Source organism: Colobus angolensis, unplaced genomic scaffold (genome assembly GCF_000951035.1).
Source record: "Colobus angolensis palliatus isolate OR3802 unplaced genomic scaffold, Cang.pa_1.0 Scaffold7, whole genome shotgun sequence".
Lineage (NCBI taxonomy): Eukaryota > Metazoa > Chordata > Mammalia > Primates > Cercopithecidae > Colobus > Colobus angolensis.
Genome location: NW_012120709.1, coordinates 23310695 through 23326428, shown reverse-complemented (window position 1 = coordinate 23326428; position 15734 = coordinate 23310695). Strand labels below are relative to the sequence as shown.

Below are 15734 nucleotides of genomic sequence, written 5' to 3'. Positions count from 1 at the left end.
CTCGATCTCCTGACCTCGTGATCCGCCCGTCTCGGCCTCCCAAAGTGCTGGGATTACAGGCTTGAGCCACCGCGCCCGGCCGCAAAGAAGATTGTTAACTGTTCTAAGATAGAAGTTTGTTCCGTAATCGTATGCATGACTCACCATCATCTGCATACGCACACTACAGTGGTCTTGTTTGTTTCCCCCGATGCGATTAATTGTACATCCTCTCTGTTTGGGATGCAGAGCCTTGGAGTTGTCCTCTATGTGCTTGTGTGCGGTGCCCTGCCGTTTGATGGAAGCACACTGCAGAATCTGCGGGCCCGTGTGCTGAGTGGAAAGTTCCGCATCCCATTTTTTATGTCCACAGGTAAGGGAGTCACTAGCGCCCAGCTATGAATGAGTTCATGAAAGTTAGACCCACTGAGGAGTTATCCCAAGAATTTCGCGATGGAGTATAAATGCCCCACTTACAATCTTTTTTAACTTCAGCTTGCTGACCTGATGCCTCCAGGAGGCGAGGTTCTGTAGAAACAGAGCATACAGGTTTTGGCATCAGATAGCCCTGCCTGGGTTTGGATCTGGGCCCTAAGTCTGTCTCAGCTTTAGTTTCCTCATCTATACATTGGCTGAGAGTTTTGTGAGGGCTGCTATTACTGTAAGGATTAAATGAGATAATGTATGTGAAGACTCAGTAGGCCCATGGCATAGCAGTAATGCAATAAATGTTTTTGTTTCACTTCTGGCTTTCTACCCTTTTCCAGAATATTTCCACTTACTGGGTTCTCATTGCAATGTGGTTTTAAATGCCAAGGATAAAGTAAGCTTTGCATCTTAGTCTTGCCACTGCTTCACTTCCTATTTCTGTGCTCTTTGTCCTTCAGAATCAAATTTTTTAAAATTTATTTAATAAGCGGGCAGTAAGGTAGGCAGGTCTTGGAAAAATTTAACACTGAAAATAGATACAAGATACCCAGAATTAACAGTATTTTATCACCATTTATTTGCACATAAGAAGGGAACATTTTAGAGACAATGCAAAAAGCCATTAGTTTTGCTTAATCATCTGTTTTCATTTTAAGGAAGAACATATGTCTACTGGGTTGACAACAAAGTAGAAGCCCATGGTAATTGCATTTTAGAACAAAGAGGTGAACCTTGGAGTAGATTTAACTTGTCTCCTTCGAACTGATAACTTCATAGTATAGAAGATGATGCTAAATGCTGTGAGAAAAGTGAAATAGAGAAGGAGTTAGGATAGTGGTTGGTGGAGGAAGTGACCTTTCAGCAAAGCCTGAAAGAAGGTGAGGGTGAATGCTGTACAGTCCGGGGAAGAGCACCCCCCAGCTGTTGAGGGATCAGCGCAGAGGCCAAGGGGAGGGAGCATGGCTGCATGGGAAGGAACGGGAAGGAGGCCTGCGTGCCTGGAAGGAAGGAGCGATGAGAGATGAGGAAGAGAGATAAGGTCAGAGAGGTAAGAGGGAACTTACTTTTAGGGCCTAGTTAGTGTAAAGACTTTAGATTTTCCTCTGACTGAAGTGTACAGGATTGGAGGGTTTTGACAGGAGTGATGTAATCTGACTTTTGTTTTTTCCAAATTTTATGATGAAAAATTTCAAACATACAAAAAAGCTGAAAAATGTTGCAGTGACTTTTGCTTAAAAAAGATCACTTTGGCTGCTGTGTTGCCAGTAGGCTGAAAGGTACAAAGGCTGAAGGAGGGACACCATTTAGGAGGAGACTTTTCCAGTAGTCCAGATGAGAGATGTTGGCTGGTTCCCGGTCTGGGGTGTCAAGGTGGAGATGGTAAGAAGTGATCAGATTCAAGAGATGCTACATACCATGTGTGGCAGCCACTGTTCAAAGCACTTCGCAAGCATTAACTCACTTAATTATTTTAACAACCTATGAGATACATAAGATTATTGTCTCTATTTTACTGGTGATAAAACTGAAGCCAGGAGAGATTAGGCAGTTTTCCCAAGATAACACAGCTTCCAAGTGACTGAAGTAGAATTTGAACCCAGGTAGTTTGGCTCCAGTAACATTTAGTGTTAGATTCGATATGAAAGAAAGACTCCAGAGTTTCTGTCCTGAGCAACTGGAAGGATGGATTTACTGCTAACTGAGATGGGAATGACTGGAGAATAATACTTACATTTTGGAGAGATGTTTTAGACATGTCATGTTTGAGGTGCACATTAGACGTCAGAGTTGAGATACTGAATAGGCAGTTGCATTTAGGAGAGAGATCTGGGTTGGGGATGTATGTTTGGAATCCCCACTGTATAGATAATAGTTAAAGCCATGAGGTGAGCTCACTTTTTAGAGAGTGGTTACAGAGAAGAGAAGAGGTCCACGGATTAAACTCTGGAACATACCGATATTTAGGGAACAGGCAGGTGAAGAGGGATCATCAGAGTTGCTGGTGAGGTAAGCCAGAGGGCCTGCTGTCCTAGGAGACAAGTGAAGAAACTGTTCCCGGGAGGAGGGAGGAGGGAGTGAGGAGCTGTGGGGGTCAATGCTGCTGCCAAGTCAGGTAAGAGGACCGAGAACTGAATGTTGCATTTAGAAATGTGGAGATCATTAATGATTTTGTTTCTTTTTTATCCCCCCACACCCTCGCCTTCCTAGATCATTAATGATTCTGAAGTACACTTTTGGCAGAGGAACAGGAGCAAAAGCTTAATCATGTGGTTGCAACAAAAAAGGAATAGAAGAAAAATAGACAAAGGAAGTAGACACACTCTTTCCAGTTTACTATAAAAGGAAGCAGAGAAATGATCCAGTATTGCTCTGCCCAGGGTCACCAGTGATCTCCTTATTGATCAACTGCATATCCTTAGTCTTTTTCTTCATCACTGCCCAGCAGTGATTAACACTTCACCTCTCCCCCTCCTCCCTCTCTCCCTTCCTCCCTCCCACCCTCCCTTCCTTCCTTCCTTCCTTCCTCCCTTCCTTCCTTTTTTGAGACTGGGTGTTGGTCTGTTGCTCAGGTTGGAGTGCAGTAGTGTGATCATGGCTCACTGCAGCTTGACCTCCCAGGCTCAAGTGATCCTCCCTTAGCCTCCCAAGTAGCTGGAGCTACAGGCACATACCACACACCACTACGCCTAATTTTTTTTTTTTTTTTTTTGTGGTAGAGATGGGGTTTTGCCATGTTGTCCAGGCTGGTCTCAAACTCCTGAGGTCAGGCGATCTGCCTGCCTTGATCTCCCAAAGTGCTGGGACTACTGGTGTGAGCTACGGCACCCTGCCTCTTTAGTTATATTTTGGAGCACTTTTAGATTCACAGCAATATTGAGTGGAAGGTACACAGTTTCCATGTACCCTCTGTGCTGTCCTCCCTACCTCCCCTGCCGGCCCCTGTCAGTATCAAATGTGCCCCACCGGAGTGGTACATTTGTTAACAATCAATGAACATGCATGGACAGATTATCACCCAAAGTCCACAGCTTACGTTAGGGTTTTCTCTCAGTGTTATACATTCTGTGGGTTTTGACGAATGTATAGTGACATGTTTTCACCACTATAATATCATATAAAATTGTTTCACTTCCCCCCAAATCCTCTGTGCTCTGTCTGCCTGTTTATCCATGTCTCCCTAACCCCCTGCAACCACTGATCCTTTCACTGTCTCCACAAGTTTTTCCTTTTCCAGAATGTCATATGGTCGGAAACATACAGCATGTAGCCTTTTCAGACTGGTGTTTTTCCAATAGTAATATGCAATAAGTTCCTCCATGTCTCTTCATGACTTGAAAGCCGGTTTCTTTTTAGCACTGAATAATATTTCATTGCCTGTGGGTACCACCCTTTATCCTTTCACCTACTGATGACATCTTGGTTGCTTCCAAATTTTAACAATTATGAATAAAGCTACTATAACATCCTTGTGCAGGTTTTTGTGTGGACAGAAATTTTTAACTCATTTGGGTAAATACTAAGGAGCACAGTTCCCGGATCATATGGTAAGAGCGTGGATAGTTTTATAGGAAACTGCCAAACTGTCTTCCAAAGTGGCTATGCTATTTTGCGTTCCTGCCAGCAGTGAGAGAGCTTCTGCTGTGCCACATCCTTGTCAGCATTTGGTGGTACCAGCATTTTGGATTTTGGCCACTCTAATAGGTATATAGTGGTGTTTCATTGTTATTTTAATTTATAATTCTCTAATGATGTGTGAGGATGAGCATCTTTTCTCATGCTTATTTACCATCTCTATATCTTTGCTGAGGTGTCTCTTCAGGTCTTTTGGTCATTTTAAAATTCAGGTTGTTTATTTTCTTATTGTTGAGTCACTCATTACATTTTAAAACACTTTTTCTCATTGCTTCTGAGACGCCGTATTCTCCAGTTTTCCTCCTGTCCTCTGGGAGCACCTTCTCAGTCTTCTCTGCCAGACGTATTTTTCTCTGCTCATCCTTTAGATCTTTTCGTCTTTACAGGATCTTTCTGGAGCCTTCCTATTTACTGCCATAGCTTCATTGATCACTGTGGTGATCAGTCCTCAATTAACTTTTTGGCCTGGACCTCTCCTCTTGGATCTAGGGCTACATATTCAAGTAGTTGCTAACCATTGTCTTCACTTTCATGTCTTGAAGGCAGATCAATGGAGACATCTTCAGAAATGAACTTAACTTCTCCCTCCCTAGATTTGCTCTATTCTGTATTTGTTGCCTTAGTGAATAGCATCACCGTCTGACCAAGGCCAACACAAGCCTCGATGCTTTCTCTCTCACCATTGCCACAGCTGATCAGTTACCAAATCCGGTCAATTCACCCCTCCATTCCTGTAGCCACTTCTAAGACCATACTATCATCTTCCCTTGCCTCAATTAAACAGTAGCTGATTATATGGATTCCTGGCTCCAGTCTTATCCCCTCTATCCCATTGTCAACTTTGCTACATGAGTAATCTTTCCAGAACACAAACATAAAAATAAATAAAACATACCACACACACACATACACATACACTCTCTCTTTCTCTCTCTCTCTTACTTAAACACACAAATCTGATTATATTGTTTTCTAGGCTGAAACTTTTCAGTGGTTTACCATTGCCTCTAAGGTAAAGTTTACTCCATAAGGTGGCAAAGCATTGAACTATGATAAAAAAAGAGTACATTTTATACAGTGACCCAGAACACACATATATAGACACAAATGAACAAAAGATTTGTTTGCTTGATTTTAGAGATGGGGTCTTGCTATTTTTTCCAGGCTGAACTTGAACTCCTGGACTCAAGTGACCCTCCTGCCTCAGTCTCCTAAGTAGCTGGGACTAGGGGCGTATACCACCCTGGCTGACAACAAAAGACTTTTTTTTTTTTGAAATGGAGTCTCGCTCTGTCACCCAGGCTGGAGTGCAGTGATGTGATCATAGCTTGCTGCAGCCTCCAGTTCCTGGGCTCAGGCAGTCCTCCCACCTCAGCCTCCCAATGGGACTATAGGCAAGCAACATCATGCCCGTCTAATTTAAAAAGAGTTTTGTTTTTATTTTGAGACGGAGTCTCACTCTGTCGCCCAGGCTGGAGTACAGTGGCCGATCTCGGCTCACTGCAAGCTCCGCCTCCCAGGTTCACACCATTCTCCTGCCTCAGCTTCCCGAGTAGCTGGGACTACAGGCGCCCGCCACCACGCCCGGCTAATTTTTTTGTATTTTCAGTAGAGACGGGGTTTCACCGTGTTAGCCAGGATGATGTCGATCTCCTGACCTTGTGATCTGCCTGCCTTGGCCTCCCAAAGTGCTGGGATTACAGGCATGAGCCACCGCACCCAGCCAAAAATTTTTTATAGAGATGGAGTCTCACTCTGTTGACCAAGCTGGTCTTGAATTCCTAGCCTTAAGCGAGCCTCCCTCCTTGACCTCCATGAGCCACTGCGCCCAGCTAACAAACAATTTTTTTTAAAAAAAGCATAACTTACATTACTATGTACAGTGCATTCCAATGTATTTTATTCTATTCCATGTTTAAAAAAATGCTGATTTTGACTTACTAAGTTGATCTCCTGTCTGCTGTTTCAGAAACAATGACTTAGAAATACCTTTCTAACCTGACTCCTGCCTAGCTCTTCAGCCCCAGCTCCCACTCTCCCGCCAGTCACCCTAATTTTCTTCTCGTTCCATGAACAAGTTCCTTTTTCTGGAGCATGTCCTACTGCCAAGAATATATCTTCCTTATCCCACCCCACTCCACCCACTCCTATATTGTAGAATTTAGAATAAAAAAATTAGATGGGATAGAAAGAAGAATCTAGATAATTTCTATTCACTCTTCATGTCTCTAAACTTTTTCTTATCGTGGTGCTTACCAAGCTTTATGTTGTAATTACTTCTGTCATTGTATGTCTTCCGCACCAGACTGAACTTAGTGAAAGGACAGACGAAACATGTCTTTTTCACAACTGTCAATAACCTACCATAGGATCTGGTGTGTAGTAGGACTTAGTAAATATTAAATCTGAATCAGAACCACCCTACCCCCAGTGGCATTAATTTACATTGAGAATAAAATTCAAGGAGTCATTATTATTATGGCCTAGAAGGCACAGCTGTCATTGCCCCTTCTTTGGTCTCATTTCCTGTTACTGTTCACCTCCGGTTCTGAGCTCCAGTCACAGGGCCTTCCTTGCTGTTTCCCAGACTTGCCAAACACATACATTCCCCTCAGAGAGGAGTCACAGGTCCCCTCGGAGAGGTCTATTCTGGCTACCCTTATTTATCATTCTCTTTCTGTAATTCTGCTTTTTCTTCATAGCACTTAGCACTACCTCACATTACTTTATTGTCTCCTCACCTCCCATCACCACTTGACCATAATAAGCATTTGGTTTTTGTTTACTGCTGTGTGCTGTGTTCCCAGGGCTTTGGACGGCGCCTGAGTTCTAGTAGGCACTCAGTAAATATTTGTTGAATGAATTAATGCATAGAGTTGTTAGGATGCTGACTCCAAAACCTCCTCTAGAGAGTACAGTCTTATCCAAATCATAATATCAGTAGTAATATCAAGAAATTACATTTGTTTAGGGCTTTTGAGTTTATAAAATAATTTCTTTTTTTAATGGTTTTATTTTTTGAGACAGTATCTCACTCTGTCACCCAGGCTGGAGTGCAGTGGCGTGATCTTGGCTGACTGCAGGGCCAAGGCTCACTCTGCCTCCCGGGCCCAAGCCATCCTCCCACCTCAGCCTCCTGAGTAGCTTGGACTACAGGCGCACGACACCACGCCCAGCTAATTTTTGTAGTTTTTTGTAGAGATAGGGTCTTATTATGTTGCCCAGGCTGGTCTTGAACTCCTGGACTCAAGAAGACCACCCACCTCGGCCTCCCAAAGTTCTGGGATTACAGGTGTGAGCCACTGCACCCAGCCAGTATCTTTTTAAAAAATATTTCAATTTTTCAATTTTTATATTTTTAGTGACAGGATCTTACTCTGTCACCCAAGCTAGAGCCTAGTGGTGTGACCATAGCTCACTGCAGCCTCAAACTCCTGGGTTCAAACAATCCTCCTACCTCAGGCTCCAAAGTAGCTAGGACTACAGGCCTGTGCCACCATGCTAAGCTGATTTTTTAAAAGATTTTTTGTGGAGATGAGTCTCACTACATTGCCCAGTCTGGTCTTGAACTCTTGGCCTCAAGGAGTTCTCCCACCTTGGCCTCCCAAAGTGTTGGGATTATGGGCAGAAGCCAGCATATGCAGCCTAAATTATTTTCTTTTACTTAATCTAATTTGAGCTACATAACTACATCTTAGAATAGGTAATAGCACATACTTTATCATCTTGCTGATGAAGTTTTGGAAGCTGAAGTTTAGAGAAATGAGTTAACTTGCCAAAACCACACAGGTAATAAGTAACTAAGTCAGTATTCAAATTCAGTGTTTGTTTTACTACACCATACTGTTGCAAAAAGAGCAAGATAAACAAACCACTTCCTTTACTTTTCCAGTGTCCACAGTGTTTCCTGTGAGCAACTTGGATCTCTTCTATCCTCCACCCCCACCACCTCACATCATGGCGAGATTCTTACCGAACCCTTCCCAGAGCCGGCTTCAGATAGGGGGTCCTAGAAAACAGCTAAGCATGCTGTTAGCCACACTGTCTGTTAGCGCTTGGAAATAAACTAACAGTCTACCTGCCTAGAACTATTATTTGTAATATGATGTAAGTTAACCTCAACGCTTCAAGACTCGGAGAAAACCAATAGGATTATCCTAAACGTAGTCACTCTTTAATCCCAGTTAAATAATTCCCTAAGTAGGAATAAAAGTTTTTGTAAGATTAGTACAGAGAATGAGAAACAACCAGTGTAGGAAATGAGTAGATACTTTCTATATTACCAGTATGATCTCTGGCCCTTGGTGACATACATACATACATGTGCTTGTCTTTGCCGAATGTCATAGGCCTCAATCCCGAGGTCCATCAGAGAATACTTCAAACGGATAAGGCATAGCAGAAAATGAATTCATCGGTTGTTTAGGCTTTTCTTAGCTTAGACAACCTTCAAGTACCAGAAAATGTCAGGTGAAAGAAGTTTAGAGTCTGTCCCTTAGTCCTTTTTCTGCTTACTCCTGTTTCTGGGCACAGTTGTGTATCGGTAGATCTGGAGCATAGTCTTCTGATGGAAGCAAGCACTGGCTGCTTTTCAGCCCGTCAGCCCAGCTGCTGTTGCTGTATTACAGGAGGTAGTGTGGTTGAGGGAAGTCCTTAAGCACAAGATCCTTCCTTTTCTCAGCTGTTGTCATAAGCTTGAGCTGAGTTTATCTGTTTTTGTTCCTGAAGGATCTAGAAACTCCAGCAGAGCTGGTATAGTGTTCTAAATGACCACTTGGAAGACCAGAGGGCAAAGGCTCTACCATTCAGCTTCTTCTAGCCAAGTTGAATTCCAGAGTAGCTACATACAGCTGTGTGGGTGGGAGGCCATGCTCTGCAAATGGATATAGTTAGCTCAGGAATTCTAAGCTGCTGTCTATTGTCAGTAATGTGTGGAATGAAGTATCCTCACAATTAGTGGATATTTCTATGCCTGGTCTTGTTTGTTTGATACAAGTTTCCTTTCATAGGCATCCTGAGATGTACTGAAGACATATATTTTCAAGTTGGAATGACAGTGGTACACATTTAAAAGAGGATTTATTTGAGGCTGGGTTGATTTTATACCACCTAGTTTTTATAATTATGTATGTGTCTTCCTCCTCTCCCCACTAGAATGTAAGCCTCTTGATTATCAGAGCTGTGTTTTACACATTAATACTGTCCATAAAACCTGACAGCCCCTGGTAGGGCATAGGCATTCAGTAAGTGTTTTTGAATGAAAAACTAAATCATCACTATTTAACTATGGAATCTTATATCAGACTCTTGGTTGGTTTTTTTGTTTTGTTTTGTTTTGTTTGAGACAGATTTTGTTGCCCAGGCTGGAGTGCAGTGGTGCGACCTCAGCTTACTGCAACTTCTGCCTCCTGGGTTCAAGTGATTCTCTTGCCTCGGCCTCCCAGGTAGCTGGGACTACAGGTGCGTGCCACCACACCCGGCTAATTTTTGTATTTTTAGTGGCGATGGGGTCTTGTCATGTTGGCCAGGCTGGTCTTGAACTCCTGGCATCAAGTGATCTGCCCACTTCGGCTTCCCAGAGTGCCGGGATTACAGACGTGAGCCGCCGTGCCCTGCCCAGACTCTTTTATTATACTATTAACATGATCTAAATTATTTATTCATCAAACCGCTTGGTTTTATATACTTTTTTTTTTTTTAATGTAGAGACAAGAATTTCATCATGTTGCCCAGGCTCGTCTTGAACTCCTAGGTTCAAGCAATCCGCCTGGCCCTGCCTCCCAAAATGCTGGGATCATAGGCGTGAGCCATCACGCCCAGCCATGGTTTTATGTGGTTTTGTTATATGAGTTATTGTGAAGGTGACCAAGTCAAATAACTTTTAGGTGTAAAAGGTGTTTTGATCTACTGTAGAGTTTGCTTTCTAGGCCTCAAGTAAAATAAGTTTGATCCAGGCCAGTGTTTTTGGATTAAACTTCTCAGAGCATCCCAAAGAACAGTTTGATAAAACCCTGAGTCTAAATTATAGAAGGATTAAAAGTTGAAACTTGCTGTTTTCTTGAGCTGTTGTGGAAGGTGAAACCTGGTCTGGCTTCATGTGTTGGCAAATGTTTCCTCTGACCTCCCCTTCCACCGGGTGGATGCAAATAACTAAAATTTTTTGAGGACCAGATTCATTCAATATATATTTTTTTAACATACTTAAAGCCGAGTTTACCCTATTCCCCTGTTGTACCACCTGCTAGCAGACATACCAAGATCGTTTATTTAACTGAAGGAAAATTAATTTACAGTGAAAAAACTGCAGCGTTAGTGAGGGCATAGAGATCTCTTGTGGACAATATTTTTGAGTCTTTATTGATTAGACTTCATTGTGACTTAATTAATTGTAATACTGCATGAGCATTTTATCACTGGGAACGCAAGACCCAGGCTTACATAATGCTTCTGATGGAGAATGTACCCTGCAGCTACTGCCAAAAAGCTTCTACTTAGAGGCAAACAACTCTGCCCTGATTGGCTTACTCATCAAGAACCACACAGCATCTTGCTTGGCTAAAAGCACTTTGTTTAGAACCAATGGGGCAAGGGATTAAATTGGCTCACCCACCAGTTTCCATATACTGAGGGGCTCAGAGTCCTCAAAGCAGTTTTCTCATACATTTTGAGACACACTACACTGCCAGCGAGAAAAACCTATGTAGTGCTTTCATGTCAGTGAATGTAGAAATCACAACTGATGTCAGAAAAGAGATCAGAACTACTTCAGAGTGAAACAGGCCAGCCATGTTCATTCCCATGACCTCACACAACTAAAAACCAGTGGATAAATATTGGTACTGCCCTATTTATTATTAGCCTTTTCAAACCAGCTGTCTCCTGGCTTACGGCAACCCTAAATAGAAAAATAAAAGAAGGACATTCCAAGTGGAAGGACTTCAGAGATATGGATACGAGTCAACATTTATTGACCACTTTCTATATACCAGGCACTGTTGCATTATCTTATTTAATGTTCAAAACAACTGTCTGAGGTAAGCTGTTTTATGAGGTAAACTGTATGAGAGGTTATTTGATAAATAAGAAAACTGAGGCATGATAAGGTTAAGTAACATGCCCAAGGCACACATCTAGTAAGTGGCAAAGCTGAGATTTGAACCCATGCAGTCTGGGTTCAGAGACCATCTAACCATGTGTGTTTGTATTTCATTCACAATAAATACATAGTAAGTTACTCCAAGAATTAAGAGAGTTGTAGAATGGATATGTTTGTCTACATCTGGATTACTTATTGAAAAAAGAGTAGCAGGAACTCTGTATTGGAACCAGAGGCAGAATTTTCTTGTACTATAGTGAATGATACTAGGAGTCAAAAGATACCAGAATGTAAACCACAAAATGGACAGCCTCCTGTAAAGCAGTATAGCAACCCAGGGTCTTTTCAAGGTTGGACTAGAGCTAAATGTTGGCATCCCTACCCTTTAGGCCAGGATTTCCTGATTTCTGAATTTTAATTCTGGCAGCATCATGCCCACCTAGAAAAACTGATTGAAAGTAAGGAAGTTCAAGAAATAGGTGTTATTTTTCTAATAAATGGATATATGTGGGTCAAAACTTTTTCTTTGTGGTCTGTCTCGGATTGATAAACTTGTTAAAACTGAAGAGAAAAGCCTCTCAGTGCATGTTTACTGATTCCTAAATAAACTTTTCTTATGGGCTCCATCTCTATTTGTGAATTTGTTCCAAGCCATCTCCCTATGGCCTCTATGTTCAGTCACTGAAAGTGTCTCACAGAATTTACAGATAAAGGCCGGGCGCGGTGGCTCAAGCCTGTAATCCCAGCACTTTGGGAGGCTGAGACGGGCGGATTACGAGGTCAGGAGATCGAGACCATCCTGGCTAATACGGTGAAACCCCGTCTCTACTAAAAAATACAAAAAACTAGCCGGGCGACGAGGCGGGCGCCTGTAGTCCCAGCTACTCGAGAGGCTGAGACAGGAGAATGGCGTGAACCTGGGAGGTGGAGCTTGCGGTGAGCTGAGATTCGGCCACTGCACTCCAGCCTGGGCGGCAGAGCAAGACTCCGTCTCAAAAAAAAAAAAGAATTTAGAGATAAAAATAACTTTATTTCTATTCCAGGATATTCTGATTACAATAATTTGTGGAAACCACTAGGGTTAGAATTTATAGTTAAATGGGTAATTCTCCACCTTCTTTTCTGATATCTTACTGTTGGAATATCATTGTTTGAAATTTTACTGAAGTGTGGGACTTCCATTTTTCTTCCCCAGAGCAACTGAAAATAAATGTTTCAAAACTTGACAGTTTTTTCCTAGTGTCATTGTGTCAAGAGAAGCTAATCTCAATGCTTATTTTTTATGAGTCAGATCTTATTACAGTCAATACTGTCATAGATTAAGTTCCAAGGTTGTGTATTTTCTTTGTGTAAAACTGTGGCATTGACTATATCCTTGTCGGGGATGGTGGCATGCATCTATAATCCCAGCAACTCAGGAGGCTGAGATTGGAAGATTGTTTGAGGCCAGGAGATCAAGGTGGCCAGCCAGGGCAACATAGCAAGACCCTGTCTCTAAAAATTAAAAATAAAAAATAGTCACACGTCACTTTGGGAGGCCGAGACGGGCAGATCACGAGATCAGGAGATCAAGACCATCCTGGCTAACACAGTGAAACCCCATCTCTACTAAAAATACAAAAAATTAGCTGGGCATGGTGGCGGGCATCTGTAGTCCCAGCAACTGAGGAGGCTGAGGCTGATTTGAACCCAGGAGGTGGAGGTTGCAGTGAGCCGAGATCGCGCACTGCACTCGAGCCTGGGTGACAGAGCGAGACTCCATCTCAAAAAAAAAAAAAAAAAAAAGGCCAGATGTGGTGGTGATGCCTGTAGTCTCAGCTACTGGAGAAGCTGAGGCAGGAGGATCACTTGAGCCCGGGAGTTCAAGGCTACAGTGAGCTATGATTGCACCGCTGCACCCAGCCTGGCTAACAGAATGAGACTGCATCTCAGAGTAAATTAAAAATAAACAACCAGTCCTTTAACTTGGTATTTAGAAATATTTATTTCTATTACAGCAGTAATGTGTCAAAATTTAATGTACAGGATAAAAGCATTCCAATCCTTATAACACCATTGATCTAGCAGTATACAAAGTGACAAAATTTCAGTGCAACAACAAAATCCCCATATTTTGTATTATTATAGTTAACATTTATACAATCTCTACATGTATCTATAGGTTAGCACATTTAGTGTATGTTATTTATACATACAAATGTCATAATTTTTTTTTTTTTTGAGACAGCGTCTTGCACTGTCACCCAGGCTGGAGTGCAGTGGCGCGATCTCGGCTCACTGCAACCTCTGCCTCCCAGGTTCAAGTGATTCTCCTGCCTCAGCCTCCCAAGTAGCTGGGATTACAGGCACATGCCACCATGCCTGGCTAATTTTTGTATTTTTAGTAGAGACTGGGTTTCACCACGTTGGCCAGGCTGGTTGTGAACTCCTTGTCTCAAGTGATCTGCCTGCCTCGGGCTCCCAGAGTGCTGAGATTACAGGTGTGAGCCACTGTGCAAGGCCCAAATGTCTTATTTTGAGGACCATTTGTCTCTTCGTTTAGATTTTTAAATAGTGACTGTGTTAAATAAATAGGTTTGACCTCAGCTGGCAGTTGACATTGACAGTGTTTCTTGAGCATATTAATAAAACATCATTTTTAGGGCTTAGTCCACAAGCAGAATGAGGATTCCTAACTCTGGCTGGCTTCTTATCGAAAGAAGGTATCTTGGCAAAAAACACCCCTGGTTTCTTATTGATTTACTTTTTAATTATTTCTGCAGGGATTATAGCACTACAAGATAGTCACACTGTTCTGTCCGTGTTATAACAAGTTCAGGACGTTATAACAGACTTTTTTTTCTTTTCATGAGGAAAAACAGCATGTTTTGTGTGCAGTTTTTCTTTTAGGAAAAGGCAGGCAGCATTAAAGAGATGCTGTGAGACAAACATTTGTTAAATCCAGAACATCTAAAATACGGGGATAGACTTTTATCAGAGCCATGTGGCTCCATCCTGAGGTTGCTACTGCAGGCCATCCGTTGGTCTTGTCTGTTTGCTATAATAGCATCACTTCTCCCCCAGGGCTGGTAACTGAGCTGGATAACAGCATGAGGCAGTGTATTGCATAGCATCCTTGTTCTGAAACCTTTAAGACTTTAATGTCATTGAACTTTTAAAAGGTTTTTGTCAAGTAATTCATTTTCCATAGAAACATGTTTCAGAGATTTAATCGCCAATTTATTTTTGTTTCCTTTTTAGATTTTGAAATTTAGAAAAAATAGAACCCTCTTTGAAGTCAGAATTGTGCCAGAAGTAATTCATTACTGAGAAGTAAAACATTTTTAAGAAATTTGTTTAAATTACTGAAAATACAGAACTCTTGGGCTGAGTGCTTTGGAATTACCTTTGAACACACCTACCATTGGCAGGACCAAGTACATAAGAAACTAGATCATCCCCTTCTTCTGAGCACCTGTAAGAAGCATGCACTTTCTTGCTTGCAGAAAAGCCTTCCTGTGCCTTCTGGTACACAGATGTCTTCTGTTTCCAGCAGCTCAAAGCAGCTTTATGTGGTCACAAAGAATCCATGACTCAGTTTCTTCTATGCCATTGCTCACCACAGAGCTGGAAAGAATTGTTTTGCCATGTTCTGTTTTTTGGTGTCACTTGCAGGGTTTCAGGGACAATTGGTTTTCTCTCCTTCATAGGACCAGCCTGAAAAGTCTGATGATCTGGTTTCCTAAATTTTTACCTGTCTCCTCTTATCTTTGATCCTTGACTGGGGAAGCCTGCTGTTTCAAGCCTTCCATCATAGTCTTCATCACCTTGACAACCAGACTATAGAAATAAGTGCTCTACCACAGTGTATTTAATCCTCACCAGCAAAATTAGGAATAGGACAACCCTCCCCGCTTAGTGCTCTCATGTCCCTGCCTCGTCAGTCCATCCAACTTGCCATCTCCCCTTAAAGCTGTTTTCCAGCTAGTTCTTGGTCTTTGGACCATCAATTTGCCGGGCCCATTTTGTACTGACCTAGCTTGTGGGTGATTCTGTCATGATGCAACCTGTGGAGATGACATGGCATTTGATCTGTCAGAGGAGAGAATTGTTTTGGTTTGTTTTCATAACCCAGAATACCAATAATGTGTTTATTTTAGGTACCGTGTAGGTTAAGAGCTCCCGGGAGTAAGACTGACCAGAATTTGTATCCTGTTTGGCCCCTTATTATCTGATCAAATTTCTCAACTTCTCTGATTTTAAATTCCTTTTTCTATAAAATAGAGATAATAGTATTGGGTTGGTTTGTGAAGTAGATGCTTACATTAACTTGAAGGGTTTAGCACTTTGCCTATCATATAAATGGTCAATAAATGTTAGTAATTATTAAATAATATTGTTGAATGAATTGCTCTATTAGTCTTCCATTCTCTTCTTCCCTATTTTTTTACTCTTTTCTATGTATCTCTCTCTCATTTTTGCTCAGTATGCCAAAGGGACATTAATATTTTCTTTATTTCTTTTTTTTTTTTTGAGAGGGAGTCTCGCTTTGTCGCCCAGGCTGGAGTGCAGTGGCGCGACCTCCATTCTCTTCTTCCCTATTTTTTTACTCTTTTCT

At 42.0% G+C, this 15734-nt stretch overlaps 1 protein-coding gene across 1 annotated transcript in view; it reads left to right on the top strand.

Moving 5' to 3' along the window:
• The first annotated feature begins 229 nt into the window (after positions 1-229).
• SIK3 (SIK family kinase 3) overlaps positions 230-15734 on the top strand; it is a 54879-nt gene continuing 39374 nt past the window's right edge. Inside the window, exon 1 of the mRNA XM_011926824.1 lies at positions 230-352. Coding sequence (XP_011782214.1) covers positions 343-352 — 10 coding nt within the window. The 5' untranslated portion in view covers positions 230-342. The remainder of the gene's footprint in view (positions 353-15734) is intronic.